General features: G+C 40.1%; 3 protein-coding genes across 7 annotated transcripts; 2 read left to right on the top strand and 1 right to left on the bottom strand.

Moving 5' to 3' along the window:
• Window positions 1-2,817: 2,817 nt before the first annotated feature.
• trmt10b (tRNA methyltransferase 10B) lies at window positions 2,818-7,618 on the top strand. 3 transcript variants are annotated; one of them, XM_080486635.1, is made up of 8 exons: window positions 2,818-3,062; window positions 3,592-3,700; window positions 3,791-3,921; window positions 4,084-4,236; window positions 4,808-4,886; window positions 5,025-5,092; window positions 5,181-5,304; window positions 5,388-7,618. In XM_080486635.1, exons 1-8 carry the CDS (start codon window positions 2,931-2,933, stop codon window positions 5,516-5,518), a joined length of 927 nt encoding a protein of 308 aa, XP_080342761.1. In that variant the 5' UTR covers window positions 2,818-2,930; the 3' UTR covers window positions 5,519-7,618. The 3 variants fall into 3 exon arrangements, with proteins under 3 accessions (XP_080342761.1, XP_080342760.1, XP_080342759.1); XM_080486634.1 differs by having other exon boundaries at window positions 2,830-3,062; window positions 4,808-4,955; XM_080486633.1 differs by having other exon boundaries at window positions 2,830-3,062; window positions 5,425-7,612.
• Window positions 7,619-7,627: 9 nt separating this feature from the next.
• On the bottom strand, window positions 7,628-13,354 carry LOC308123904 (protein mono-ADP-ribosyltransferase PARP14-like). Of its 2 annotated transcripts, XM_080486631.1 has the most exons (10): window positions 13,116-13,346; window positions 11,477-12,733; window positions 11,203-11,346; window positions 11,055-11,117; window positions 10,787-10,963; window positions 10,386-10,568; window positions 9,715-10,284; window positions 9,471-9,607; window positions 8,698-8,875; window positions 7,632-8,568 (listed from the first exon to the last, which is right to left on the bottom strand). In XM_080486631.1, the coding sequence occupies exons 1-10, from the start codon at window positions 13,273-13,275 to the stop codon at window positions 8,288-8,290; spliced, it is 3,150 nt and encodes a 1,049-aa protein (XP_080342757.1). In that variant the 5' UTR covers window positions 13,276-13,346; the 3' UTR covers window positions 7,632-8,287. The 2 variants fall into 2 exon arrangements, with proteins under 2 accessions (XP_080342758.1, XP_080342757.1); XM_080486632.1 differs by lacking the exon at window positions 11,477-12,733 and having other exon boundaries at window positions 7,628-8,568; window positions 13,116-13,354.
• Window positions 13,355-17,281: 3,927 nt separating this feature from the next.
• On the top strand, window positions 17,282-25,609 carry LOC308123505 (interleukin-8-like). Of its 2 annotated transcripts, XM_080486023.1 has the most exons (7): window positions 17,282-17,446; window positions 18,357-18,465; window positions 19,722-19,808; window positions 19,942-20,123; window positions 23,095-23,478; window positions 24,746-24,881; window positions 25,042-25,609. In XM_080486023.1, the coding sequence occupies exons 5-7, from the start codon at window positions 23,427-23,429 to the stop codon at window positions 25,169-25,171; spliced, it is 318 nt and encodes a 105-aa protein (XP_080342149.1). In that variant the 5' UTR covers window positions 17,282-17,446; window positions 18,357-18,465; window positions 19,722-19,808; window positions 19,942-20,123; window positions 23,095-23,426; the 3' UTR covers window positions 25,172-25,609. The 2 variants fall into 2 exon arrangements, with proteins under 2 accessions (XP_080342149.1, XP_080342148.1); XM_080486022.1 differs by lacking the exons at window positions 23,095-23,478; window positions 24,746-24,881; window positions 25,042-25,609 and having other exon boundaries at window positions 17,288-17,446; window positions 19,942-20,320.
• Window positions 25,610-26,164: the final 555 nt, after the last annotated feature.

Genomic DNA, 26,164 nt, shown 5'->3' with positions numbered 1-26,164 from the left:
TCATTCATTACAGGCGTGTCAAAACAAAGGTACAATATATATATATATATATATATATATATATATATATATATATATATATATATATATATATATATATATATATATATATATATATATATATATATATATATATATATATATATATATATATATACAGACTTAAACAAGAGTATAAAACAGTCTAAAATCTATTTATGTCTTTATCATTGATTGGCTAAAAGAACTAATTGATTTGATTCGTGTCTTGAGTGGACAAATGACAACCTCTTTGAGAAATGAGAAAGAAATGAGAACATATTTAGTCCTGATATGATAAATTATTTTTATCCAGCCACATGAAGACAGTAGAAAGTATTATAACAGACACTAATCCTACAACACCACTTCATCCTAGATACTGCTTTCAATTCATTCACAAAACAAAGAAGTATAACACTTATTTCAACCATGAATTTTGTAGATTTTATTCTGTGTTTTGCATTATTTTCTTTCAAAGTTTGAATTTCAAACTGCGCTGCACGAGCTCCCTCTAGTGGAATATAGAGAAAAGTCCTGCTATTGCATGTTTCGCATGAAATGACTCTGAAGTGTCCCAAGAGGATTGATTATGGGAATCTATCTCCAGCCACCTCAGAAAGAGAATGCATACTTCACCACTACAGACATTTTACAAAACATTGAACAGCACACCGATAAATGTATTGACATATTTAGATAGAGAAACATCTTAAACTCTGATTTTAATTTTGGGGTTTTCTGACCCACATTGTCTCTCTCTGTATATTCCAGTATGAAAAGCCACATTTTTATTACATCATGTATATTGATTGGATCCTAACTATTTACTTAGTTCTGATTAACTGTGTGTAGATCTGCTTCACTAGTGGTGATATGATCAGATTGCACTTTATTCATCACACAATTAACTTGTTACAGCAAATGAACAAAAAACAAAAAGCTAAATGTGCAATAAACCTAGACAGAAATAGATAAACACTATTATAAAACATATTAGATAGATAGATATTTCTTTTGTATTTACACACTAGAGTTATTTTCAAAAGTATACTTATCTGTTGGTTAAAATACACAAGTAAAATTGGTAACAAAAGAAAAGCCAAAACTACAGGTAAAAAATAAAAAAAACCAATAAAATACTCCTAAATTGATCATTTCTTAAATATTTATTTTTAAATAGCTAAAGATGTAAGATGAAGAAAAAAATTTAAAACTTCAAAAAAAGGACAGACATTGATAAAGTAACTAAAATGTCTAAACTAAAGACAGGGTAATACTGATAAAACCAGGTACTCTAATGAAACGTCATCATCCTGAATAGGAACTGAAACTTCAAACTAAATCATATTATATTATTTTGTGACGGAACTGCCGTTTATCATGATTATCAAACGTCACTGCCAATTTGGCTCGGTGCTAAAATCAAAGGGAGAAAATTCTAATTCAAACTATAAAACTTTATAAACTGCTTTTGTGACATTTTAACGGTGATTTTCTGATTTAAACTTAAATTGGTGTTGAGTCACTCAGACACTACGTGTTTAATCAGTCATGGAGGTTACAGGAGTATCTTTACCGGAATATCATTGGAGATGAAACACTACGTAGTATCACCTGATAACATCAAAGAGTTACTGACATATTACGTAATACACTATATAAACACATGCCACGTAGATGGGGAAATACCAAGAGGTCTTAAAGTTGTAATTAAGAACAAACAATCACCATGACAACCCTCACATCGACAAATTTACATTGAACATTTTCCGCAGGCCACTCTGAATGCGTCTCTCCCCTCATTGTCCCCGAGGAGACAGTGAACGGTCATCAAAGATGAAGACGTATCGACCTAGATCGTCCGTCTACACCCGCTTCGCGCTCAGAGAGAAACGCTACCAGATCATCATCGTGGTTAGCGAGACCAAACAATTTAGAAACACATTTCTCAAGTCAAGAACTATAGAAATGATCCCTGAAAGTATAGTCTTAACGTAAACACCGCCATGTCCGTGGTACCACTATGACGATCCCACCCGTCTGTGTCACGGTGCCGACGTACGCCATTGGATTATAAGAGAAAACGCGCGGTTTGCTCAAAATAAACCGGAATAAAACCGCACAACACGTATTTAAAGCAAATATTATACACGTATAGTCAAATATGGAAGACACTGTGTGTTTTTAAAACGTGAAACATTGCATTTTTTTCATTAAAATGTAGGTTTGTACAATTTCCGGTACAAAATGGAAAACCGAATCCACCCATGTCAGTTAATCCGAGAACAAATGTTTATTTTAAGGAGATAATATTCTTAAAAGTGCCGTAAAGAGGCCGTTCCTAAACGGAGTCTCTCATTGGTTGAGATTCAGCACCATGTGACCACGATAGCGTCGCATGCTAATACGAACAACTTCTTAAAACGCAAATTCAAAGCCGCGACTTCACGCAATGGATTTTACACGCTCTTTGGCGGAATGCAAGCGTCATACTTTATACAATACCGAAAAATAAATCCAAATGAACTCTATAATTACACAGAAAAGTGAATTTTGCTCGAAGATATACCTGCTAGCGAGAGCCTCAGTGTACGTCGATTTAAGTCTTCCTGCCGGAAACTGACCTGGAGTCAAAAGAGTTCCTACTAAGACTGCCTTGTCATGACCACTTTGTTGAAGTTTGATAAAATATCAAGCTTATCTGGAACAACTGAATTAATATAGGACCGTAAGTGTAATAATTAATAAAAGAAAAAAAGAAAAAATAATTTAGCTTCTTTTACTATGACGTCACTTACACGCGACGTTTCACAACCCGGAAGCGGCTTCCTTGTTTGGCACGTTTTCCAGTGTTTAGGTGATTCCTGTTGCTTATCTTCGGAATCATCAATATAGAGAGATAGGATGAAATGTCTGAAACCGGATCGGGATCGTTTGACCCGCAGCTGAATGGAGCTGCGGACTTTATGGAGCTGCTCTGCATCAGTGTGGAGAACGAAGAAGAGCAGAACAAACCTGGGAGGGAAGATGTCCACATTTCTGTACGTTTTAATGCCTGAGCTGCCAGTTTGAGTAGGAATTCACCAAAAAATAATATTAGATGGGTGTTTACACCACGTCGCATTGCTTCACTGTACAGGTTCAGACACATTTATGTGGAAATAATCCCAAAATTAGTCTGCAAACACATTAAATAAATAAATAAAAATAACTTAGTGAGGCTTTAATATTTCAACTCATGTCCAATAGTGTCTATAAACGTGTTGTGGAAGATATAGATTTTCTTTATTGTGTAGTTACTTCATCGTATTTGTTTTTGTTGTGTACTTAGTATGTGTTGGTCTTTTAGTGTGGTTGTGGAATTTCATCTCTCAAATGAAAACACTTTGGATATAATGATTTAAATTGTACTTCCATGTGAGTAAAATACTAAGAGGCACTATTCTCAAAATATACTATAATTACTAGCACTGTATTTGTGATCTTCCGCCCTGTGATATTACATAAAAGCTGAGCTTACAATGCTTTCTTTCATTTTTCTTTGTTGGGGGGTTATTGTTTAATAAATAGAAGAATGTACTGAGGAAGCAGCGACACTGGGAGAAGCAGCTGGCTGCGAAGAAGAGCAAACGAAAAGAAGAGAAGCAGAGGAGGAGGCTGAACCGTCAGCAGGAGTCAGGTACAGAAAAAAACCCCAAAACAACCCCACGTTGTTTATTTGCAGGAGGAGACTGAAGATAAAAAGTTGTTTGCATATTTTGCTTGGTAGGCGTCGGCACAGACCCTCAGCTCACCAAACGGGTGATGAAGGCGATGGCCAGAGAGCGTTTGGCCGAGGCTCGGTCCACGGGGCTCAAACTCTGCGTCGACCTGAGTATGACCGACTGCATGTCTGACAAGGTGGAGGAACACGAGCAACGAGCCTGTTTGCATGGCGGTCAAACTCTCCTCGCTGGGGCCAGTGACATAACTCTGATGGTTTGGGTGTAATGAGGTAAAAGAGGCTTTAATACTGTTGCTGTGTGTGTGTGTGTGTGTGTGTGTGTGTGTGTGTGTGTTCAGGAGATCAGCAGGCTGGCGGGCCAGGTGAGGCGGCTGTACGGGTCCAACAAGAAGGCGACTCGACCGTTCCGCTTGTTCCTGAGCGACCTGAGACAGGACAGCCGGCTGCACAGGGAGTGCGTACGGATGAACGACGGCTTCCTCAACTACACGGTGAGTGTGGTGGCTGTTCTAGTGGTGAACGCCGGGAGTGTGTGCGCTCCACAGGGAATCTCTCACAGTCTCCAAAAAAACCCCAAACATTGTCAGGGTTTTTAGATTTAGAAAATAGAAATGCAGATAGGTTGTGTTGGGCCAAAGCGAGCTGGTTGTTTGTTTGTCTGCTTGTCTTGCTTGTGCAGTAGTAACTGACAATAGACCCAATCTGACTCACTGTATATGGCCGTTTCATTGTATATGTATAATATATTGCCCATTTCTTTTTTTTAACTTCTATATTACAACCATGTTGCTCATTCTTTCTTGCCTATATTCTATTTTTCTTATTCTTATTCAATTTTGGGTGATATATTTTGTCTATATTCGTAGTTTTTTTTTTTAATTCTGTGGGACTTATGTCTGCACTGTGGACGACACAAACTCTACTCTAGATGTCAGAAGGTGTCTATTTCTGCTGTTTTGCTCATTAATTAACCGCCGCTTTTGCTTCTTCTTGTGATTCTAAACCACTAAACCGACCGTCTTGATATTTTTCGTCTCTCTTCTCCCGTTTTGTTTTTCTTAGATGGACATGGCTGAAGAAAGCTGCCTTGACCTCTTTCCTCCAGAAACCATCGTCTACCTCACTCCGGACGCCGATGAAGGTTTGACAAGTTCAAGTTCGCGTAGGAGTCAAACGTTGTGGTTCTCGGACGACGTACAGCTAAATTGCGGTCAGCAGGGGGCGCTGTTAGACCATAACATTCACGCTGCTGAGGCCTAAAGGATGTTCTTCATTTCAGCTTTGGACTCGGTGGAGGGGGATAAAGTCTACGTGCTCGGTGGCCTCGTGGATGAAAGTATCCAGAAGGTACGGTGACATCACGAGGCGTGATGGGGCGGGTCTCGCGACGCGTCGACTGTGCTCACGTTTCCAGCGTTCCGTCTCTCCTCTGCAGAAGTTGAGCTCCTCGAGGGCGTCGGAGCTGAAGGTTCGCGCGGCGAGGCTGCCCATCGACGAGTACATGGTGAAGAGGAGCAACCAGAAGAACTTCCACTCTAAGATCCTGGCGATCAATCAAGGTGACGAAGCCGTTTTCTTCTCGGGTCGTCTGAGAAGTTGTGCTTCACTGAATCTGTTTCTCCCTCTTTCTTGCTCCCTCCAGTGTTTGACATCTTATTGACTTTTTGTGACACCGGCAGCTGGACTGAGGCCCTGCAGACGTGGTTCCCACTGGGGAAGGGTTACGTTGTCGCACCGGACGCCTCGTCGCCACTTCCTGCAACAGAGTCATGATGAATATTATCATTTAAAGGAGTCGTCGCCCAAAAATCCTTTGTTTCCTTATTCAAACATGCACATTTGTTTTTCTGGACCGACTTGCCTGAAAACCTGGAGTTTGAAAGCGGCTGAGGGTTTTTTTTTTTTTGTTCAAACCAGAATCGCCCACAAGGGGGCGCCATCCCAAAACGAGAGGTTTTTATTGTCCTCAACACAGGAGGCCAAAATCATAAACACACCTCTGTTTAATTTAACAGGAAGCAACTTCACCACCATCGGTTTTTTTTTATTTAAAATTTTTTTAAGATAATCATTGTGACGCAAACATTTTAAGAAAAAATCTAAAGACAATTTAAGGGCGACGGTCCGATGCAACCCAGGAAAAGACCGAACAAAATGAAAGAAACCATCGAATTGTTAACACTCTAGTCATGGTAAGTTTGTAAAAACAAATACCCATAATGCAACAGCTATAGGAGAAGGTTTTTATGAACATTTCACTGGATTTTTGCGCCAGAAAGTTTCATTCAAATGTCATTTATGACCAGATTGTCGTCATTTTTGCTGCCAGTTGTGAAACATTTGACATATTTAACATGCTTTTTCAAAACTTTTAGTCTGCGCCGCGGCAAAAAAAACGTATTAAAAGTTAAATTTAAAGGTTATTTTGGCACCTTCATCTAACAGCTTGAGCAGCAGCAGACATCCCGTTCCACAGAGGTGTGATGAAATAGCACATTTAATCCGTCCTACTAATATAAAGCATTTTAGAAAACTTGCTTGCGCACAAAACGGGTCCTGAAAGATGCGGAACATTACTGCTGAATCAGCAGCACGATGTTCATATGTATGCAAGAATGAGTTACATGTAAAATAAAGAAATTATAGATTTTATATTGCTTATTTTAGCTTCAGATCAGCTTCTCCACCTCTTCAGTCACTGATCTCTCTCTGACTCTCACACTATTTCCAGCAGTGACGACGAGCTGCCTATCGCTCATATTTAATTTTATTAGTGATTCCACTACTGTGACACCAAATAATAGCATTCCCCTGACCTCCACCTCCTCCATGACTATTTCTCTCTTCGTAAAATTCCTTTTCTTCGTCTTATCAGTCAGGATTTAGCGTCAAATGCCCGGCGATCAACAGGCTGAATGAGACGTAAAAATATTGAAGAGGCCCTTTGCATTGACCGAGGTTTTATAAATGAGGCCCCAGAACATTTTGCATCCGCCTCCGAACAAACAACACTTGGGTTCCTTTGCATTAAGAAGACACATCTGAGTTAGAAGCTCAGAGGTCAAACTGACCCGAGGGTCGAAATTCTTCATCTGTAAAAGCTGCGACGAGAGGATTAGAACCAAGAAATGGTTGTTTACAGAGGAAAAAGCTCAGCCTTGTTCTCGGTACACAACCAATTTTTTTATTTTGCCCCGGTGACATTAACCATCTGACTCCAGCAATTTATATAAAAACAAGTGGATGAGATGGTTAAAAGGAGTCCTATTATTCTGCTTTTCAACACTTTCACATTTTCCTCGTTGGTCCAGGAACCTTCAGTAGTCTAGGTTTCTCGCTTCTTGGTTTTCCTCCATTTGAATATTGGATCATAGGAGCTGCATTCAGAATCTGCTGTGTCTGTGTGAGCTGGACTGGCTCCGCCCACACATGCCCATCTTGGGAAGAGGAGGAAGTACTTCCTCTCGTGGTGCCATGTGCCAGAGCAGGGCTGCCCAATTGTGGGAGGAGTCAAAGGGGAGGAGCCTACCTTGATTGGGATTGGTTAAACCCCCGATGACACTATATAGGGTTTGATTTCTGATTGGCTGGTCGGAGCAACACACTTTTTAAAACCTGAAACAAGCCAGGGAGAGAGAGGACAGACTGTCTTCACTTCTGGGACGTCAGTCCAGGTATGGGGACGATTAGTATTGATGGAAAAAATGAATTCTGCATAATAGGACCTTTATAAACTGATAAAAACATCCGAGTCTGGTTCTTCAGGTTTCTTCCTGTTTAAAGGGAGTTTTTTCTTCTCCAGCGTCACTTATCCTTGAATTGTGTCTTGAACTTTAGATTTTCCGCTCCAGAAATAAAATTCAATCGAGTCCCAATGTTTTTGTTTGAATTTAATTTATTAGGATAATCTTAATAATTTACAAACCAAATGAACAGTAGGTACAATTTTCACATGATGCCATTTTTAATGATGCAAGACGCAGCAAAAATCATCACAATACCAAGACTTCTATTTGTGGCACTTCGAAGCTTTGTGTTGCATATTTACCTTCACAGTAAAAGCTCTGATGCTCAGGACACTTCATAAGTTAGTGTTAGTGAGAGAGTTAGTAGAAAACATCCAAATCCATGGCATATAAACTATCAGCAGCATTTATAAATTCAAGTTGAGTATTTTATACTTACAAAGTCATTCTAATCCACATAGAAAGGCATGCAGTCAAAGCTATATCAAATATTAAAGAAATACACCCTTTAGTCAGATTTGAAATCCTTGTCAGGAATAGCATGCAAAAAAAAAATTTATCAAAAATTTTCTATTTGTTACTGCAGCATGATAAATAAATGGAGATTATTTTGAAAAATACATAATATGTTGCAACATGTTTTTTTCCATTGTAATGAAAAAATACCGTGTCTTTATACATATTTAAAACATGTCTTCATATTTGAGCTTTTCCGCAATAAATTACAGATAAAACAATAATTAGGTTTTATTCAAGATTCCTTCAGCTGCAGCAGGAGGTTCTCCACTGTGAGGAACTAATAAAAAGTTATGAGATAGTCGGGATAGGCTTGGTTATCGTTGAATACAACGTACATGTTGGGGTTGTTTGTTCTGTCAACAACGGTGTCGTATCGGTCGTCGGGCTCCTGGCTGCTTCGAGGCGGAGGGAACCTCATGCTGCTGTTTCCCTGGGTGTAGGAGCCCGTCAGCACCCGGGCTAATAACATGGTCCGGGAACCATCAGCTGCTGGCTTCGCATAGCGAACGGAGTAATGGGCTGACACAGCAAAGTAGGTTCCCTGACCTAAAGCAGCGCCTGGTGACAGGAAAGGAACATACGTGTATGTAAGCGTGTATATATCCTCTTTATTAATGGTTTTACTTTACTAGCAAGAATCAACGCATCCGATTCAAGACTTCAGATTAAAAACAAAAAGACAATTACCATTTTTTCCAGAGAAGCTCCTGTTGAAGCCGTTTTTCTTGATGGAGTCGCAGGTTTCCTGACTCGTCCCGTGGTACAAAGACTTCTCGCTGGCTCCTTGCACATGGTTCTTTTCAGAAATACGCTGTTTTTGCACTTCGTAGGCGCGACGCAGGTGAACGTTCTGCACGCGCTCAATCTGGCGAGGAAAACGCAGGTCACTTTGAAAGATCTCACAGGTTAGACATCAAATTATCATGTCGAAGACAAATGTAAGGCGACAGGTTATTCATGGCGAAGTGCTACTGCAGTTCAGGCTGTAGCATCTTGGGGGGATTTGACAAGGAGACAAAAATGTGAAATAACGAGAATTTTCCAGGTCATATTCTCCTGGGACTTGGTACTTTTATTTTGACAGTCACCGTAATAACAATCCAACTAGGTCGTTTGGTCGTTTTCACTTGAAACGAGCCATAAGTGGAGACGTTTTTGAGATGAGTTTGAGACATCGGTGACCACTGATATGATCCAGTTCACATAAAAATGGGAGCAAATTTTGTGAAGCCGATCACAATTCATGCGACGTTACGAACCACTGCAAATGTTTCACGATATTGTGAAAAATCCTTCACAGATTCAGTTTGTGATTCTATTAAATTGAGTCTATCCGACATTCAGTGGGTGTAAAATTGAGATGAGTGAAACCTTTCATAGTGAATCCCTAAACAGTCATGAAAACAATATTACATACAGTGTGATCACAGATGGACAGTTTTTTGAGAGACGGTAAAAACCTTTGTCACAGTGTTGGTGGCAGTTTGATTGAAGGAATTCTGTGTAGTCTGGTATTCCGTTGAATCTGCCTGCAGTAGAACCACTTTCAGGTTTTCCCCGGGGCTCATGTTGTCCCAATCCGCAGGAAGTGTGAAGTCTGAAAGAGAATTTTCAGGAGATGGTTTTTTCTAACATTAAAATGTGTCCCCACAGTCTGTGTGTGACTTTTTGTGAAAGTTTCAAATTGTCATCGTATCGTTTTACCTGCCCGATTCTCCAGTCGTTTCAGTTTTGTCGTTTGTCCACTGCTTCTGGCCTCCATCCTCTGTAGATCCACACTCCACCGTTTTGCCTGTTTGTCCACAACGCCTTTTGCAACGTCTCCCTTTTCCAGGTCGTTTCTGGCTGCCTTCGGGAGTCGTTCCCACTTGCCGTCGTGGCCCAGGATAAACCAGGTCACGAGAGTGTATAGTTTCTCCTCCTCCTTTATTTTCATTTCTCTCCGGAGAGGAGTGGTGGTATGAAGCATCTGCGCCACCTTATTGACTCCAACCTTTAACCCGCTCACCTTCAGACCGCCGTTACCAGGAACGTCCTCTTGTACGTGGAGAGCCTCGCTCTTCAGCAGCTCCTGCAGAGCCTTCTTGTCGGCCTCGGTCAGGTCCTTCAGATCCTTCTTGTCGAAGGTTTTCGTCGAGCAGTGGGCCTGATAGAGATCACTGACGTTCGTCTTGGCGTCGTCAACCTCCTTCCTGCAAAGACCCAGGAAGAAGAAGACGGACTGCTCTCCGGGGGAGATGGTGGAAAGGAAGTCAAGCGGTTGAATAAACGACTCTGCAAAGAAAAACGACCAATGATGAGCAGTCAACGGCAACGATTCCTGGAGACAGAAGACGACGGCTGAGGGGGAATCTGAAGACGGGTCTCTTCAGTACCTGCGTTGATAACATCGTGAGGAAACATCTGCACCAGCTGCCGCTTAAAGGTCAAGAACAAGCTGGCCTCGATCAGGACAAGACGGATGCTGGAGAGGTGACGGAGCGGGGCGGACGAGGTGGCATTCTTGATCGCTAGGAGGATTGTATCTGTTACAGCCTGTGAGTCCAGCCTAGCAGCCCCTGTCAGAACAACAACAACTGTGTATCAGGTACCTCGTCCAATGGTGTGGCAGTATGAACTATATCGTTTCTTAAGACACAAAATATCAGGTTTTCATCAAATTCTCCAAATCTCATATCCAATTCATTAGCTTTTTATACTATGATCCATCGCAGAGCCATTTCACTTGAATATTTCGATAAAAAACTTCATATGATTCCAGTTATACAGTATTTACCAGCACAGATGGCAGGTATAGCCACAGACTTGTACTGGAGGGATTCACACTGCTGAATGATGCCATACACCAGCTGCTCAATGATTCGTGTCTTTCTTCGTCCATGCACGTGAAAAATGGACTTGCAAGGAAACGATCCAGGCGGAGTTATGAAAACAGCCCCCGGGTTCACGTTCGCTGCACGTACACACATAAGCAAACACCGAGACGTGTAAGCAGTTGTTAAACGTGCACAACGTTTTAAAATGTGGAGCTCCTCCGTTGTCACCTTGTGTCAGCGACGTCTCCAGGTGACGTCCAGCCACAGACAAGATGGCGTTGCAGACGCCGCCTGTAGAAATCAGACACATTCTAAAAGAAACGGCCCAAACATGGTACCTGGACTAATATGAGCAACTGCAGCAGCTCAAACATACCATGAAAATCCCTGAAGTTGGTGGAGTTCACCACAGCGTCTGTCGTCTCAGCAGTAATGTCACCAAACACCAGGTGCAGTTTGACTCCATGTCTCAGGTTGACGCAGACCTCCTGGAGATCGGTGGAGTCAGAGCCGAAGACAGCTGAAAAGACGGTCATTTAAAGCTATTACAGGGGTGCAAATGTCCAAAAAAAACAAAAAATAATTATCGGTAACATACAATATATCTAAGGAACAGGTGGGAACATATCATGTTAAAGTGGCGTCTTTACCTTGCTGTCCTTGGTTTTGAGGTAAGTTAAAGGGAGCATACATGCGCTGTAAGATTAAGCCTGCTGTGAGCTTGTGTTGCGAACTGGTAGAAGCGGTCGTAAAGGGTCTGATGATGGACTGTGATGCACTGCTGAGCTTTGGTTGCTGCACATCTTTCCGCGCCGTGATGAAGACCTTACAGGAGCTCTCTATCAACCCTTTGCTCACTTTACCATCTGCCCGGAAGTAAGAACAAGCCCCCGGTCCCTCCAGAACCAGAGTGTCCGCTATCACGCGGGCCAGAGCTGAACTCAGAGCCTGTTTGACCTCTTGAACCTTCCAACGAGGGCCAGACAGAAGAACGCAAGGACCTGGATGATGGATGGCTTTAAAGGTCACCTGGGTTTCCGTCATGCCAATGAGACCCTTGAATTTATCAAAATGGTCAACCAGTTCAGGATGGGGAAGATTCAGCGTTTCTTGTGTTGTGACCAAGTTCGTCAGGTGGTCTTGAAGGATTTCTTTGAGCCCGTTCACTGTGTCACTGAAGCCCACCAGCCGTACCTTGGTCACCGTGTTTCCTTCCAGTCCCGGGAAGAACCCGACATTTGCTCGGAGACCACCTCGGTTGGCCTCGGTCTTGGCATTGGTCAGGGTTTCTTTCAGTCTGTCCAGCTCTGGAGGAACAGCCACGGCCCCCTGCAGTTTAATATTCTCCACGCTGAGGTCTTCCAGCAGTGCAGGCAGGGCCTCATGCAGGGCGTAGGAGGACCCACTGGACAGAACCAAGTCTGAACCCAACTCTAAAAAAACGGGATACTCCAATTTCTCAAAGTCCGTCTGGTACCTGACTATGGCGCCGCTGGATTTCATGAAGGTTATTAGATCTTTAGGGAGCATAACCGTCATTTTATGAATCTCTTTGGTCAGTTTATGTTTTGCAGCCTCCTCGTTCAGGTCTTCATGGAAAAGATTTTCACTGCCTCTTTCGAGTTCACCCTCTTGGTAATATCCTTTCAAGTTCAAGAAAAACCGACCAAACTGCTTAAGCTCTTTCTCCATTGCAAATTTCAAACTCCCTGATGCCACAACCTTTTCTGGAACTTTCAAAATATCTCTATTCGCTTTTCCTTCGAGGAGTTCTTTCTCTGGTATCTCTTCTTCAGGTATCTTCTGAACGGGCAGGCTGGATCCGAGCTGCTCTGTGGTTTTAAGATGGTAAAGTGTCCTAGTTTGAAAGGGCGCGTTCGACTTTATTGGCGAAACCGTTTTTGTTTCTGCAAAACACAGAGAACAAACCATGTTTATTTATTCTGTTTATCAGAGGCGTCGAGCTTAACACCTTCAGCTGCACGTTGCAAGACACTGAAATATCCATGCTTAAACAAAAGAAGGCCGGCATGTTTAAACCACTGAAACAGCCATTTCTATAGGTATGATATCACCTATAGTGCTTTATTCAAATTAGGGTTGTTGGATCATCCTTGTCAAACTGTAAAGTATTCATGCCATTGGCGGTGGTAATAAAAAGCATAACTCGTTCTAGTTGGAGCCTGTCAATTCCAAATAGCTGGTAAATCTTTGTACATAGCCTGCTACGGACACAACATTTTTCAGTAACAACAATATATGTTTATACTATACGTGTGTATACTTTACCTTCTTTTATGTTTGGAGGTGTGGTATATCTTCCTTCATATCTCTGGATTATTTCCCTGACCAGATTTCCAGTAACATTCCTCGCGGTCTCCTCCGATCCTCCCGTTCTTTGTTCTGATCCATTTGTTTTGAGAGACAGTGGGCATTGATACTGATCCATTTTACCAAGAAGTTAATCTGAGAATCCATGTCATCAAAAGCATGCGTAACGTTCACTTACCCGTGAACACTGAACTCCTGTGTCGTTAACTTTCACTTTCTTTCATGCGCAATGAATCATATAAATAAACACAACCAGTCACACTGCTAAAATGAGTCATTCACCTGGGAAGTTTTTTGTTTTTCCTGGTATCCTCGAACAAAGACAACGGAAGTTTTCTCTTGGCTCAAGCTTTGGACTTTTTCCTCGACTGTTACTTCAACATAGTGACAACAGAAACAGCTTGAAGCTGAAAATAAAATATTATTATTTTTGACATTTCTGAAGTTGAATTGAGACAAAACCAACTTAACTGATCTGTGTATACAGGGTTTCTAACTAAACCAGGCCAGGCCACCACCAGCCTAACCAATGGATGTGGCTGCCTTGCTCAATCCATCCGATTGGAGCAGTTTGGGGTTCAGTGTTTTGCTCAATGACTCTTTGACATGTGGGCCTGAGACATGGGGAATCGAAAGAAAATCATGGCGGGTCACACATTTCAGACCCCGGCCTTCGTTAGTGCTGGATCTGAGTCGATCCACCCCTCAATAACTGTTTAATGGCTATAAAAACCATGTTATTTTTCAAAAATGCAGCATAAAGAGCAGATAGATACAGTATGTGTGTAGCCCGAATAAATAAATAATTAACTGATAGGAGAAAAAAATCCAGAGTTCACAACTCTCTTTCTGCTGCAGCTGCATAAACAAGCGGCTGCTATTACCGAGACTTCTGGTGGTCAAGGAGGGAGACAAACATCAGGTTTTCGTGGTCTTGACATCTGTAATAACATAGTTCAGAATAATGTTGTGGAAGTTAGTTGGAGTGAGCTAAAATAACTTTGCGTTCAATGACCTCTTGAAAAGTCCCGTTTTCAAAATGGCTTTGACAATAAATCTACAACCAAATCTCTTTCTCTTACTCCTTCAGCCATTGTTGGTTGACAAAACCGCTATTAAATCAACACAACTATATTTTTGTTGGTGCAGCTCGCTACAGATTCAGTCAGCTCACGCTGGAGAGTGAACTCTGACGATCAGAGGGCATGAAAGTGAGGATGTTACACATGGCCAGCAAGCAGGCCCCGAGCCGTCAACTTAAGGCCCCTGCGTACTCCCTTTTTGAACCCATAAGAACAAGAACAAAATTCGGCAGTGACGTCAGCCACCTGCTGGAAAAAAAAGCTTTTTCGGCAAGGACTGTTCATACTCCGATAAGAAGCTGCCGCCCCCTCAATGCAGCCAGTGATGCGGCGTTTAAACTTTTCAACTGCACAGTTTGTATTTCTCACCTTCAGTGCTTTCAGAAATACATTTCTCTGAACTTTTTCAGTAATAAAAGAGAGAGTTTTTGTCCGAGCGCCATGTTGATCCGGTATTAACTACAGGCGACGACAGCTGTTCGTGATGCGTTCAGGTGCATCATGTAAAAGCCTCCACTCCGACATTTTAACGAGCTGCGGCGCTCGTACAGTAGCGATGTTACAAGCTAAATATGATTAAAATATCACCGATAGTCATGAGCGAACTGGAACTGGAACTGGAACGCATGCGCAGCACACGGCAGTGCAGAAGTTTCGGCAGTGCGGCTCCCACATAGTTCGGCCAGGGCGGTTGGCACAGCCGAAACAAATTCCTTCGGCCAGAGGGAGCTGGAAGAAGGAAATGACGTCATTTTGTTCGGCAGGACCTGCACTGCCGAACTTTCGTCTTGTTCTTATGGAGTATGAAGAGGCCTTTAAAGTCTTACGCTGCAGACGCCTGAAGAACTGAATCTGAAGGCCTCAGGCAGATTTCTTTACCTGGCAACAGGTGATGGCTGAAATGTGGTTGGTTAAAAGCTTTAATACGGAAGTACTGTCTGGAGGCAGCAGCCTGGGGAGAAGCTATGAGAGGAAGAGAGACAACCAGTCGACCAATCAAGCCACAGCCGCCGCAATAAACCAAGAAAATGTGCTGTCAAATTGGAAGATTTACTTTGAAAACATAATATATCAGACAACCATAGTACCTGTTAAACGTACTGGTTTTGTTCACTATAACTTCTTTCTTGAGACCGCTACCCTTACATTGCATTTTATTCTGAAACTGCAATCTTTTCAGAAAATAAATGTTAGTTGTACCTCTATTGCCATGATTAAGAAAAATGACTCTTTTGTTTAATTCCTCGGAAAAACATTCTGGCAAAAGACCTCCCACGGTGACATCCCTCTCCTTTATATGGTCTATAAAGGAGAAGCTGTTTTCTGATAATAGGCCCCAGCTGGTTGAACGAATTCGCTCAGTTCCTGATAAACATTTGTATAAATGACTCCCCTGTCCCTACATGTAAACTCGCATCCAGAGGCGCAGCAGAAAGATCCAGTTCAGATCGTGAAGAAACACACGATAATTCCTTGGCGGTAAATTTTCTTCTGATGTACTGCATCATCTCTCCCTGTTACGGGAAGAACTCCAGCTGAGCTGCTCCTCAAGGCCAGATTAGAACCTCCATGTTAGATGATGAGAAACATGGTGCATAAAAGTACCGTCATGACCTCGGCGCACCCGCCGCTTTCCGTCCATCATCATCAGAAACACCATGAGGACATTTCTGATGGAGACGGAAGAACATCGTGGGAAAATGTCAAAGGAGAGTCGTGAAAATCTACTTAATGAAAAGAAGAAAGCTAAATACCGAAGGCATAATGAATGTAAATAATGTATTCGGTGATGCGTTTGTTGTTTTTTTTTTTAAAGAAAATTCACAAGAGCAGCAAACTAACGGTTTTTGTTAGAATCAATTTGGCGTATATGAGCAGAATACTGTTAGACGCCATGTATCTGACAATTATGGGATGTATTTTTACATGAACTGGTTGGCTGACATGTAATAGGAGTTCGGATTTTGAGTTCCAGAGAAGCCAGGTTCAAGAGACTTGTGTGGGTCATGAAATCCCCCCTCAGTGTTTATTCTTGGGATTCTGACTCCAAACTTAGTGAAAACAAAGTTGGCGTTTGTACAATAAATCAGGTTTTGTTGCTTTTAGAAACAAGTCCATTAGTAAGAAAAACAGTTTTGGAAGGAGGGTAATTTATCCCCCCCCACGCTGGGATCAGTATCACACTTCTTCCCACCACCGCTCTTCCAACACACACACACTTACCGCAAACTCCGTGAGGCGTAATAATAACTTTTACCGCCTGCCAGTAACAGGAGAATCATTGTCTTACTGTTTGATATGACCGAGTAAATGAAGTATCTGATGGGTGCTTTCCAGTAACTAGAAGCGAAACTGGATTGAGCAGAGTCTGACTCAGGTCAGAATTGTTTACATCACATAAGTTAAAAGCACGGGGAAAACTGGAGGTACTTTCATGTTTTCAATGTTTATATTGCTTCATAACTTCATCCCAGCGTCACTAATTAACCCAATGTGTTTATAACCCCCCCCCCCCCCCCCCCATTTTCCTCACAATGGTTTAGTCCATATTATTGCAAGTGCATCATTGTGCACTTTTCTTTTCTTTTTTACATACTTCTGCACATATCACATGAAATCTGAGAGCAAAATGAGATGATTCAGAATCTGTGGACAGAACTAAACACAATAGCCATTTTGCAAATTGACTTTATGCATTAAGTCGTATTCAAGGTAAATCACTTGCAAATAATTCATATTATGGATGAGAAGAATCCTTCCAGGCTCTGCACTTTTCAAGCTAAATTGTCATTGCCATGGTTGACTCTTCAGTATTTCAGCGACTCACCAATGAAGCGTAATGATACGGATGAGTGTTATCAAGTTTATGGTAAACAGGAAGAAAGTATTAGGAAATGGAAACAGATGTCGGAGAGTTTTCTGTGGAAAAAGGGAGAGGACAAGAAAGCTGTGTGAGAAAACGTCCCTTCTTGGGAATCTAACCTTGGCTGGTGTCCATCTGGCTGAAAGGGGATAAAAAAAACCCAGGGAAGTTCAGCTTTTACACTCAGGCGACTCGAGGAGTGAAGCTCACAGGTTTACCAAGTTGTAAAGATTCACTTGCAACCATTTTTTGTGGTTTTTTTAAACCATCGATGAAAACAAGGATGAACGCCACGTTCCAGTGCATCGTGCTCCTGGCATGCGTCGTCACCTGCACCTCTATAGGTTAGTGAGCTGATTGATGGGATTATACAAACTGGAGAAAAAGTCCTCTGAGAGCTGCAGTATCTGAATTTAAAATAAGGAAAACATTCCTGATGTTTCACGACGACAGTTTAGAACTTCGGACATATTTGTTTGGAGTTAATTTAGTGGTATTTTCTTTTTCCTTTTTGTTTTTGTGTTTGTCATTTTGCTTTTTACAAATTTTTCTCATTTTCTGAAGTGATTTACTTCTAGTTTACCAATTTTACCCATTTGAAATGTCATTTTGCGTGTTTATATATTTGTTTCAGGCTATTTTTGTGAAGTTTTTCAGCGATTGAAAGATTAACGTTTAATTTATTTCATATAATATAAATATAGTCAACAAAAACAATTCAATACAATACAATGCAGAGACCAAAGTTATTTAGATTCCTGAATGAAAGAGAGAAGAAAGAAGATAAAACGTATAAACTCCGCCCCTTTATCTCAAATAATCATTTTATATAGAAAATTAAAAGCAAACAGCAAATAATCAAAATGACTCAGAGGGTAGCATAGCCACTCTCGCTTATCAGGGTTCTATAAACAAAAAAACAAACAACAAAACAACAAAAAAAAGTGTGATATTTGTTTTTGAGTATTTTACAAATTCTGTCTGTTCTTAATATTTTTGCACTTATTTTAGTATTTTATTTTGGAATTTTAGCTCTTTCCACCAATTTTTTGTTGTAGCAATTCTATCCATTTTAGCTGCTCTACCATTTTTCTGCCCTTTTAAGCCAGAAGATAAGAGTTCTTTTAAGAAAAATACTGCAATGCACAAATAAAACACAACGCGTTTTTCGATACGTTACATTTTTTGACATATATATATATATTAATCTGGGATATATCAAACTGAATTCTTTCCCCTGTGCTCTTTCTTCAGTCACTAAGCGATGCTTATGTTTGACAACAAAGGATCTTGACCCCCGTTGGTTGATTGTCGACATCAAGGAGAGGTCCCCTCGCCCGTACTGCAGCAAATATGAAGTCATGTAAGCATGTCGCTGACTTTTTTTTTTTTTTCAATATTTTATTTTCATTTTACACTTTTTTTTTTTCAAGACAACACAGTACAAAACAACATGGCTCAGATGCATAAATTGCTACCAAATGAGTATACACAAGAATATAACAGAAGGGATGCAGAGAAAAAGAAAAGGAGTCCAGTCAGCAGCTACTGTATCTTGATCTTTTCAAAATGAGAAAGAAATGGATTCCAAAAGTGGGCAAAAGTGTTCATGGAGCCATGACGAAGTCTTTCCATTTGTATTAGATACAACATGTCAGTGACCCACAGCTGGAACGATGGAGGAATGGGGGACTTCCATTCTTTCAGTACACAATTAGACCCAGTTCCAGTGGTTGTTGCATTACAGCAGGGATAGTCCTAATAGTTTGAGTGCAGCCAAAGAGAACAAGTCCAGCTTCAGGTTGAATGGGCGTCTTATATGCTTTGGAATAGAAGTCAAATATTTTTGACCAGAAGCCTGTTAGTGAAGGGCAGGACCAAAAAGCGTGAGACAAAGTACTTTCTGACACGTTGCACCTGTCACACCTTGGGGAAACCGAGGGATAGATTTTGTGTAATCTGGCTTTAGAATAATGCAAGCGGTGGACAATTTTAAATTGGATTAATTGTTGTCTGCTGTTCACAGAACAAGAAGGAATTTTAGATAAGCATTTGGTCCACGTGGATTCAGATAATTCAATACCCAATTCTTCTCTCCAAGTATCCCTCGCTTTCACAGTACTAGCGGTAATACAATCATTCAATAGGCATACCACTTTTGAAACAAGTTGCTTGGAATCGGGAGGGCTTTTGAGAATTTGATAAATTTCATGTTCAACTGGAAGATTTGGAAAATGTCCAATTTTCGATTGAATATAATGCCTGACCTGTAAATATCGAAAGAAGTGTGACTGGGGCAAATTGTATTTTTCCCTTAATTGATTGAATGATGCAAATTTACCATCAACATATACGTCATTGATTGACATCAAGCCCTTCCTTCTCCAGTCATTGTAAGACTTGTCATGCCAGGGAGGTGCAAAACAATGATTGAGGCATATAGGCGTTTGTACTGATGTGTTTGGTAAAGACAAAACGTTTCTTATTTGGTTTACAATCCTAACAGACTGCTTTAACGTATAGCACAGGTTCTTAAAGGACTCTGGTTTACGTCGCTGACTTTTTAATCAATCCGACCGGAAAGCAGAGGAAACTTGACGTCTGCGTCTTCTCTTACAGCGCCATACTGAAAAGTGGACGCTCCTTGTGTCTCAACCCTGGTTCAAACGACACCATGGACACCGTGAGAACCTTCAGGAAAACAAAGTAAATAAAAATATGTATTTTTCTTTATATGTACTTTGTGTGTCCCTCTTGTTGAATACGGCAACTACGGTGTCACTGCAGTCGACTTCAAATTGTCTCACATCAGTGTGTTTTTATTTTTTATTTTTTCCAGGGAGGAAGCAGCGAAGAGGGTCACGCTTAACAGCATCGGCCGAGAAACGACGACGACGACGACGACGACGACGACTTCTTCTTCTACAGTTTCAACAAAGACTCCACCCAAAGGCTCCCAAGGTGGAACTTTTTGAAAACGCTCAGGGTCTGTCATGACTCCGAATCCATCTCCTCCCGGGGGTTTGTAGTTTTTTTCTAGTTGACAGTCGCCGTAATGACGATCCAACCAGAATGTCTGTGTTCGCTTACTGTTAATGTTTAGAGCGTATTGTTCTCTGCTGCGTGTGTGTGTCTGGTTTTATTACAAAAAACAAACAACAGCGCCAACGAGTGACCGAACATGAATTTACCGTTTTTGTGTAAAAGGACATTGTTTTGCAAAAAGATGCAGAGTAAACACAAACGTTTTCTGAAACAAAACAAGAAAAAACTGATGAACTTTCACTTGAAACGTTGTGTAAACGGGGCCTTAGAGTATGAGTAATTATATATATATATATAAAAAATATAATTACTATGTAGTTACTTACATAGTAACCATATATATATATATATATATATATATATATATATATATATATATAATTACTATGTAGTTACTTACATAGTAACTATTTTGCCTAACCCTGTACATAATATATGTAAAGCATATATATATATGCATAGTAACTTATTTTTCCTATATATATATATATATATATATATATATATATATATATATATATATATATATATATAGGAAACATAGTAACTTATTTTGCCTATATATATATATATATATATATATATATATAGGCAAAATAAGTTACTATGCAAGTAATTTCATCCGAAACCCTTCAGCTCTCGCTCTCTCTCTCTGTATACACACATACATATATACACATATATACACACACACACACCCCACGATGCTGTGTAAGCCCATAGAGTTTATCCTCATCGATACAGAATATAACAAAGAAACTGTGTTTGTTTGTTTTTATGAGGTTTATGAGCTCTTTGACGTATTGGGGCGTGTTGGGCCGTCTGCAATGGTTAAAAAAAAGAAAAGTGTCTCCCTCAGGTCCCTCAAGCTGACTGTGTTGCGCCATATAAATAAAATTGAATTGAACAGAACCGGCATTTTTTTGTTTTTTTTCCTCAACTAAAATGGTTTTGATGTGTATTTAGTGAAAAGGTCTGGCCAGAATGAACATGTTTTATTGAGTCAATCGAAGCTCATTTGGAAAAACATGAAATAATGAGTGTTTTAATACTCTTTAAAAGTTTAATGGAATTTGCTGGAAAAACGCCATTTAAAAAAACAAACATTTATGTATGAAGGAGGCATCAGAAACATGGTTATAAACGCAGTCTGTGCTTAAATTTAATAAATCACAGTGACACCAATAATTATCAAGGTCACTTTTTCTTTCACAAAAAAAAAGCAGTGTATGGTATACGATCAAATGTCATTATGTAAGATCAATAAGGTTCCCTTCATGGATGTAAATATAGACGATATTTCATCATTTTACTTTTGTTTCAATTCAAATTACTAACTTGTTCACAGTACCAATGTAAACTAACCGTTGAATTGTATCCTTCAGACTCTGAAGAACTTATTTATGATTGTGAAATTTCCATGTTTTTTTTTTTTTTTTTTTACATATGACAGTTTTGCTGATTCATCCTGAAATACATAATTTCATTCCTGGCAGTCATGCGGCCTGAACGCCAAGCAGGGTTGTCTCACTTTCAACGTCTCGTAAAGAAACCACGTGCCTGCAATCATAAAAGAGGAATATTTCCTCAGTTAAACCAGACAACTGATGTTGGTTTTAACCAAAGTCTGGTTGACTTTGTCTGGCGTACGTCTTTTCTTTCTTTTTCTTTTTTTTGCCGTCTCGTCTCAAAAGACAAATGTCTCATATGTCTCAGGAATAGTGAATTTCTTTTTATTTGGTTTATTTTCAGCCTGAAGTCTTAATACATAAAATATTCACTTTTCACTGAATGTGTACTTTCCTTTTTTATGTTTTAAAGTCTTTATACTCTCATTTTAACAACAGTAAGATTAGATTTCCCCCCCCCTGATATAATATTGAATCAATTACAGGATTTGAAACTAGAAAACGAGCAGGAGCCTGAAAGCCATGCCGTCAGGGTGTGTTTGTAAAATCCCCCATAATGCAACCGTTTTTTGAGGGGGACATTTCACTGTATTTTGCACCAGTAAGTTTCCTTAAAATTGGTTTTTATGTTGAGATCGTAGTTATTTTATGTGGTAATTGTTAAAAACAGACATTTTAATAATGTTAATTTAGCGGTACCGGCCTCCGTCAGTCCACAGAATAAATCCCTTTTATATATTTGAGTATTGAACTTTGTTTAGTTTTCATTTTGTGCTCAAGAACTGACTACTAAGAAGGAGTAATCCAAAGCAGTATTGTGATGACTTGAAACGTGCTAAAAATGTTTCTGTAAAGCTCATAAAAACACAGATTAATGTAATAACTCCAGCAGTTCTCACTGATTCCTGGAGGGTCCATCAAGGCTGTTTGTTTTTGTGTTCATCATAACTAACTTTCTTGTCTATTTGTATTTTGAAGGACTCATACCTGGTATATTACATCCCTTATTAACAGCAACACATTTATTATTGCTTTTGTTTGTACTTAGAACGTTTACTTCAGGCGGCAGATTTTCTTATTTGTCTCAACATGAGATAAGAAAAATGTACGAGCATACTGGGATATAGATGGTTTACCTTGTGCACATGTTACTATAAAACACAGACGTATTGATGTACAGTAGAATATTTACTGTACATGTGTAAATTTGAATTATTTTAAATATTTTTTCTTTTCTTTCTGTATGCGTCTGGAATTTGTATACATTTTGATATGTCTGGAACAAATCCATTAAACAAAAATAATAATAAGAAGAAGAAAATAAGAAAGAAATACACCTAAACTGTACACAGTTAATTTTCCTTTGGATTATGTGCAAATAAATTTTGGAAAAAAGAAACCGTGATCTATTTTTTTATGTATTAAAGTTTACTTGCTGATCAGTGGGAACAAGAACAACATGCATCATAAAGTGCTGGATAGAACTGATGTGTACAGAAAACATGTCTGATGATTGTTTTATCTCTTTCCTCTCTCAGAATCAGAAGGGGGGAGTTCAGATTTCAACAAAACCGATGAAAAAAAACCCAACCTCAAAACAACCTGGTGGGGGATCCAGACCGACACCCTCCGTCTGTGTGACTCAGATCTTAACCTCAACGGAGCCTCTGTTCGACCCGTCTCATGACTTACCTCCTGCTGCAACATGTGAACACACCAGAGTGAAACCAATACACACACACACACACACACATTCATAAGATGCACATGACCTCCGATTATATATAAATACTCCCCGTGCAGATGAATCCAAACAATCACAGCTGTGCAGTACTATTCTCTACTGAAGAACCTGAAACACCCCAGAAAGATGAAGCTCTGCATCCTGCTCCTGCTTACAGCCCTCCTCGTCACCATCAATGGTAAGAGGAAGATTATCGGGAACACGGTGGGTCTTGGGAAATTTAAAGGCTATTTCCTAATGGGATTAAAATAGAATGTCAGAAGTACTTTTTGTTTGGGAGTGTAGTACACTCATCACTACTTTATTCCAGAAATCAACGCAAACCGTGCAACTTTTCGACATTTATATGTGTATAAGCTTTTCTAAACGGGGATTTCTGTCAGGAAAAATTAGTAATTTGAGTGGAAAGAGGCAAAGACGCATTTCTTGGTGTTAAATTTTCAAATATTAAAACGAGAAAAATAAATACTTTAAAGGCAGACAGTAGGATGATGGTCATTAATCTATAAAGCACCATTCAGACACAAGGAAACTCACAGTGCTTTACAAAGAAATAAAAGAAAATACATTAAATTTTGGGTAGTTTCAATAAAGTTGTACGGGGGAGAGATTTCAGTGTATTTCACATTTCAATTGAAGTTTTACTGCATCTTGTTGTTTCCCGTTACATCCTGCATGTGTCAGGTTCTGTCACTGAGAAGAAGTTTCATCAGAGCAGAGGGAAAGATTTCGCCGGAACAGTGACTTTGAGTATTCACGCTGGCCAAACGGGAAGATGAAGCAAAGAAAAGAAAAAGAGGAACTGCACACTTAAGTCACAATGCTTAAGGCTCGTGTTTGTGACGAAATATTAGAAAGCTGGAAAGTGGCCGCGTCAGCGTTTGTGTTATCAGTCACCACCATGAAAGGGCAAGAAAACAGTGCAGCGGTTTTTACACATTATTCACATAAAACTGGAAATTCAGCAGCAAAATAGTGCAAATTTGTTTGAAATAGCTTCCAAATTACCAAGACAAATACTTTAAATAGAAATTTAAAATTCTTAGTTAGGGGTAGGAGCTGATACTGGGTCATTATTTATTCAAATTTGCTTTGCGCTGTTATTGTTTTGGCTTGTTTTGTTGTTTTAAATACTTTCAGTATGTAATGTATGTATTGTCTGTCAGTTTCTTTGAGTAAAAAAAAAATCTGTCAAAAAAAAAAAAAAAGATGGTTAAAATCATAGCATTTCTTATGCTGAAGAAGGTATCATTAAAAATACACCAATTCCTTTGGCTAAAATATCAACGGCAAATAATCAATGCCGTGTTAAGAATTCTTCTTCTTATTTTTTTTAAATCAACAATTTTCTGCTACATCACAGATTATTACACTGTGAAATCGTTGACATCAGTACAAATGCTTGTGCATTGTGAAAGAGTTCGGGTCTTGGTCTCGTCCTGCAGGCATGCCTCCGATCAGCAGGGACTACAACACACACTGCCGCTGTGTGCAGGTGGAGTCCAGGATCATCCCACCCGACAGCCTGAGGAGCATCAAGCTCCTGCCCGAGGGGCCGCACTGCTCCGAGACGGAAGTCATGTGAGGCGGCGGCAGATTGAGGTTGTTCGGTAAGCTCACGTTCATGATCTCTAAATCCCTGTGTGTGTGTGTGTGTGTGTGTGTGTGTGTGTGTGTGTGTGTGTGTGTGTGTGTGTGTGTGTGTGTGTGTGTGTGTGTGTGTGTGTGTGTGTGTGTTCAGAGCTGGCCTGGCGAGCGGGGAGAAGGTCTGCCTGAACCCTCGCTCCTCCTGGGTGAAGAAGCTCATCCGGTTTGTCCTGGAGAAACAGCTGCATCAGCAGGCGGCGGCGCCACCCAAGAATAACGCCTAGTTGATGTGTTCGGCGTATAAAAAACAAACGCACCCAAGCGGATATCTGCCACAATGAGCCACGGTTTTATACTGATAATTACAGTATTTAATCCAGTATTGCAAAATTTCTAAATATTTAATTGCATTTTTGCCTCGCATTATTTTGTTTGCTTGTTTCATTATTACACTTATATTTGACATTTCTTGAATACTGCTTAAAAAAGATGTATTACTGTAAATGTATTGTGAATGTGTGAGAAAGGGCGCACAAATGTTATTTAATTAACCGAGCTTATATAGTTTGACTGTCTGACCTCCTGAAAGCGTATATGTAGCATGCTGTAAGCAAGCGAGTGCGATCCCTCCCTGTGAAGCTTCACGAGCAGCTGCAGGAACCAGGGATCAATGCTCCGTCTGAACAGAAATACTTTACAGATGATTAAACATGTGTTAAAAAAGTAATGTATGGTTTTTTTTGTTTTTTTTTGTGTGCAAATAATTACTTTCTGACACTGGATTTTTCTGTTTGACAATACTTAAAACACAATTGAATTATAGAACGGCGCCATATGATAAATCAAAGGATCATTTACACATTTCTTTTTCATTTCAATTAATTTATACACAAATAGTATTAGTCGGTGCAAAGTTACATTACATGCATGCGCTTAATGAGATGTCCGATGTCAGAAAAGCATGTGCCTGCCTCTTTAAGAGACGAGAAACAAAGAAAGTTGGCACGATATTCACAGATTTCGGACTCCCGGGTTTGATAAGTGCCAGAGCAGAGTTGCCTAATTGTGGGAGGAGTCAAAGGGAGAGCCTACCTTGATTGGGATTGGCTAAACCCCCGATGACACTATATAGGGTTTGATTTCTGATTGGCTGGTTGGAGCAACACACTTGTTAAAACCTGAAACAAGCCAGGGAGAGAGAGGACAGACTGTCTTCACTTCTGGGGCGTCTGTCCAGGTATGGGGACGATTAGTACTGCTGGAGAACTTTTAGAAAG

The sequence above is a fragment of the Lipophrys pholis genome, assembly GCF_963383615.2.
Source record: "Lipophrys pholis genome assembly, chromosome: 18".
Classification (NCBI taxonomy): domain Eukaryota; kingdom Metazoa; phylum Chordata; class Actinopteri; order Blenniiformes; family Blenniidae; genus Lipophrys; species Lipophrys pholis.
This window is presented reverse-complemented; position numbering and strand designations above follow the sequence as displayed.